This window comes from Triticum aestivum, chromosome 5B, assembly GCF_018294505.1.
Source record: "Triticum aestivum cultivar Chinese Spring chromosome 5B, IWGSC CS RefSeq v2.1, whole genome shotgun sequence".
NCBI classification, from domain to species: Eukaryota; Viridiplantae; Streptophyta; class Magnoliopsida; order Poales; family Poaceae; genus Triticum; species Triticum aestivum.
Window position 1 is genome coordinate 602919535 of NC_057807.1, and position 4794 is coordinate 602924328.

The 4794-nt window shown below is 46.6% G+C and overlaps 1 protein-coding gene across 1 annotated transcript; it reads right to left on the reverse strand.

Annotated features, from left to right (window-relative positions):
* LOC123113560 (chaperone protein ClpB1) lies at positions 1 to 4267 on the reverse strand. The gene is made up of 7 exons (XM_044534837.1): positions 3852 to 4267; positions 2697 to 3551; positions 2213 to 2334; positions 1783 to 2123; positions 1416 to 1695; positions 1132 to 1329; positions 1 to 1031 (listed from the first exon to the last, which is right to left on the reverse strand). Exons 2-7 carry the CDS (start codon positions 3529 to 3531, stop codon positions 738 to 740), a joined length of 2070 nt encoding a protein of 689 aa, XP_044390772.1. The 5' UTR covers positions 3532 to 3551; positions 3852 to 4267; the 3' UTR covers positions 1 to 737.
* Positions 4268 to 4794: the final 527 nt, after the last annotated feature.

The window sequence follows — 4794 nt, forward strand, 5'->3', positions numbered from 1 at the left end:
TTGATGCATAAAAACAGCAACGACCTCTAAAGCAGGCCTCGACAATACTGAAATTTTGTTGAATTTTCTGTGACAAGATTTTGCTTTCCGGCGGTAGATTAACTGTACATGTACAAAATATTTCTGTAGCATATTTGATAAACAGCCAGACATGTAATTCTTGGCATGTGCCAGATCACGCGCTCTCAAACTATTTTTAGGAGTTGCCCACAGTTTTGGGGTGATGTTGTTCGTAATGGCATTTAAGTTCAGTATTTTCTTTCACAAATGTACTTGCTCTATGACTGGATTGTGAGCAAGAAATACTTCAATCTGCCTCTACGGCGCAGTGCCCCACAGCCCCAGAACATCAATATCTGCAATGTCACTAATGCATTGATTGTATGTAATTCTACTGCTATGAAGTCTAAAGATACAGAACAATGGGTATCATCTACTGACTTACAGGTCTACTAAAGCTACAGGAGGTAGTTGGATTTCAAATTCCAAGAGACTTGGTTTGCCAAAAGATGAACATAGTGAGAGAATTACAATTCCTAGATACCCGACTGTAAAGGTAGTTTCCCAGAAAACCACAGGAACCTCCGTGTAGGTTGAACTAACCAGCTTTCCTCAGTAGTTGTTAAACAAACCTCCTATTAGAGTTGAGCTTCCCAAGTACAGAGGAATTGCTCATATTAGTCGTAGCGTGAGTTTAGCTTTCCTCATAATTTAACTGGTCTATGTCTTAACTCCCGTTACAAGGTCTTCCTCGCAGGCCCGTCAGGATGCTTTAGGGCCACCCTCGCTAACAGAGAGACAACTCTTTTTATGGGACTCACCACGGCAGCCATACCACCGATGTCGGTGTTGCAGATGACACTGGAAAGCTCTGCCTTCTTCGTTACTTTATACCTGAGCTTATTCCTGTCGTCCGCAGCATCAATGGTGATTGTCGAGCCTTCACTGGCCTCACCCTTAACCAGCATTTGGGACAGCTTAGTCATCACATTCTTCTCCAACCATCTCCTTATGGGCCTTGCACCATACATCTGTGAGACAAAGCATGCATGGTTACCAAAACGTACACACACATGAAAACATGAGCCTAATCATGCGTTTAATAAGCTTGAAAAACGAGGCTGTCCTTACTGGGTTGTATGATTCCGATAAAATGACATCCAACGCAGCATCACTTGCGAAAAGAGAGATGCCCTTGTCAGCCACCCTGGCAATGACGCTCTTCATTTGGATTTTCACAATCTCCTTCAGTTTGTCATGCAAAAGCGGCTCAAATACCACAATCTCACTCAGCCTGTTGAGGAACTCAGGTTTGAAGTGTTTCTGAACCTGCACAAACAATATCATAATGATGAGAAACTCGGGCTTGTAAGTGTTTTCCGAGCCTTCATACCAGCAGTCTGGGATTCACAGACCTGTTTCATCAAAAGGTCACGTGCCGCATCCATTGTGATTTCTCCGGCCATTCCTGCTGTGAGGTGCTCTGCTCCTAGATTTGATGTCATAATGATGATGGTATTCTTGAAATCTACCGTCCGTCCTTTGCCATCAGTCAACACACCATCATCAAGAAGTTGAATAAAAATGTTCAACACCGAGGGATCTGCCTTCTCCACCTCATCGAAAAGGATGACACTGTATGGGCGATTTCTAACTTTCTCAGTCAGTTGCCCCCCGTCATCATAGCCATCATGGCTTTAAGAAGTTGCAAAAGAAGAATTAGTATCAATCAAGCTAAATACTAAGAAGTAATGCAATTTTTACGAAATATATTCAAATTACCTTGGGGGTGCTCCAATGAGACGCAAAATAGATCCACTGCCAACATATTCAGACATGTCAAAGCGAACCAACATCTTCTCGCTGCCAAATAGCTGCTCAGCAAGAGCTTTTGCAAGCTCTGTCTTTCCAACACCAGTTGAGCCCAAGAAGAGGAAAGATCCTATGGGTTGGCCCGGATGATCAAGGCCAGTCATAGAACATACCACTGCTTCAGCAACCACATTTACCGCTTCATCCTGGCCAATAACTCGCTCATGAAGCCTGTCCGCTAGGTGGATTAACTTATCCATCTCCTCTTGCTCAAGTGCACATACAGGAATTCCAGTCCATTGGCTCACAACCTTCAAACCACAATGTTAACGTTAGAATTTGCATGATAAATATTGATTGAAACAGCAGATACACATGTCGTTGTGAGTAAAATGCTTACTTGTGCGACATCATTTGGTTCAACAGCTGCTCCCTTCAATGAATTTTCAGAAATCGCCCTTTTTATTTTGGCAGTGCACGCCTCATCAATCAGATCAATAGCCTTATCCGGAAATTGACGACCTATGGTAAAGACAGCAACAAGGTCCATCAATTTTCTACAATATATAATCCATTGTTGACACTCATGGGTACAACTCGGCATAAAAGAAAAATTGCAGTGCAGGTTACCCCATCAATTTATATGCACAGCACTGTAAACATTGTGTTTCTAGAATTATTTCAACTTAATGTCCACAATGAAATAAGGGTCCTTCACGGGGCTCAATATACTTGCCCTTGAAATCACAGTCTATGCAGATAGTTTAATTAGCATGTGAACTATGGAGCCTTAAGATGGGGAAGAAAATAACCACAAAAGACCATATGTAGTTCTCTACATCCTAATCACCTCTTAAAACAATAGAAACAAGTAAATTCCTTACCAGTGATGTAGCGGGCAGCAAGCTGCACAGCAGCAACAAGAGCAGCATCTTGGATTTCCAAGTCATGATGCTGTTCGAACTGCTGCTTTAGCCCCCGCAGAATGCCAATTGTCGCCTGCGTGCTTGGCTCCTCGATATGCACCTTCTGGAATCGCCGCTCGAGTGCAGGATCCTTCTCAATGTAATTGCGGTAACCATCAAAAGTCGTCGCACCTACACAGCGGATACGACCACGGGCCAAAGCCGGCTTCAGCAAGCTGGAAGCGTCTGTATTTCCGTGGCTATCACCAGCACCAGGAATCACGTGCATCTCATCGATGAAGAGAATTATCTTGCCGCCCGCATTCTCCGCCTGCTTTATCACGCTCTTCATTCGCTCCTCAAACATACCGCGCAAACAAGTCCCAGCAACCATGGTCCCGAGGTCGATCTCCACGACACGTGCCCCAGCAAGAGCAGCAGGTACCTTGCCGGTAGCGATGCGCTGTGCGAGCCCCTCGGCGATGGCAGTCTTGCCAACCCCCGCGTGGCCAACCAGCGCGGCGCAGTTCTTGGTCTTGCGGCAGAGGATGGAAATAACGCGGTCGATCTCATCATCACGGCCGACAACCAGTCCGACTCCCTTGCCGGTGATGTGGCGCCCGTAGGTGCGCATAGCCGCTTTACGATCGTAGTACTTCCATGCTGCCCAACCCAAGCCAACAGCTGCTCCAAGGAAGATGAAAGGTTCGATCTCTCGCCAAATCAAAGATAGCTGATGGAGAACACTTCCTTGCACATCATCAGTTCTTTGCACAACCCGCGCCCCCAGCAGTGGATCATAGGTCCCTCTCATACCTGTGCAGAAGCCCTGACCTGAACGAGGAAAAGGACAGCAATGCTTCATATATATAGAAGAGGGGGTACATGTATGTACATGATAATCGAGATAAATTCTTGTTGTAGAAGGATCGGAGTTTGTTCCAATATCAAACTTTATTCTGTTTTCGCTCTGGAAAACCTTGTTGGAATCAAACTTTGCTCAAAGATCATAAGGAACGTTTGTTCCCTGCCTCGTGAAAAGTATAGACTTTTCTCTTAATTAAGTATAAAAAAATTGTCCAAGTTGTAATTATAAGAGGAGGAAAAGTGTGGGGCGAGGCGCAAACAAATTACCTGACTAGTGACCCAAGATGTTCCAGTCCGCTGCTCCGCCGCAGCTCTACGCCGGCCGCCCCGCTCCGACGCCGACTCCCTGCCCCGCACCAGGGAGCCGTCGTCAGCTCGACCAGTTCAGGTCAGGCCCGCTCCCCCCAGTGGCACTCGAGTCCCAGTTCGCCCCTCGCTGCTTCGCCGCTGGCCTGCAGCGAGCAGCTCGTCGTCTCGACTCGCCGGCGCCGCTCGAGTCCCAGGCCACCTCTCGCTGCTTCGCGGCTGGCCTGCAGCGAGCGCCTCGTCGTGTCGACCCGCCGGTGCCGCCCGAGTGCCAGTCCCCCTCTCGCTGCTTCGCCGGTGGCCCCCTCGCCGTCCGGACTCGCCGGCGGCACTCGAGTCCAACCCGGACCCTTTTTTTCTGGTCTGCTCAGGCAGGCACGCACGCACCTCTCGAGGCCTCGAAGCACTAGGGTTCCCCCTTATGGGCCCTGCCGCAGTTGGGCCACACGAGCCCAGTTTGAGGAAGAGCAGTCGAGCCCACTAAACGAAGGCATTTCATGGCAAACCCCTTAGCCGCTATAGGCCGCCAATGACAAATCCTGTTTGACGCCTAATGTGGTAAATAGTCTTTCTTCCGTCTGGGTTTAGTGAGCCTCATTTTGGGGTCAAATCTTGACCATCTATATGACTAGCAAAATATGAAATTTAAGCTAAGAAAAATGCATAGTTTTTATGACATATAGTTTCTTTTATTAATTTAATTTATGGTCAAACGTTAACCCAAAATACTATGGTCCATAATAAACCTGAACGAAGGAAGTAGCTCGTTAAGATTTTTTTTAAATAAAAACAGTTATTTTGTTTTCAATCTGTGAAATATTCTTTTGTACAAAAATATGAAGGACTGGCTCAAAATAGAACATGGGACTAGGCGAGGGTTTCTTGTCGTGAACCATTTTTGTAG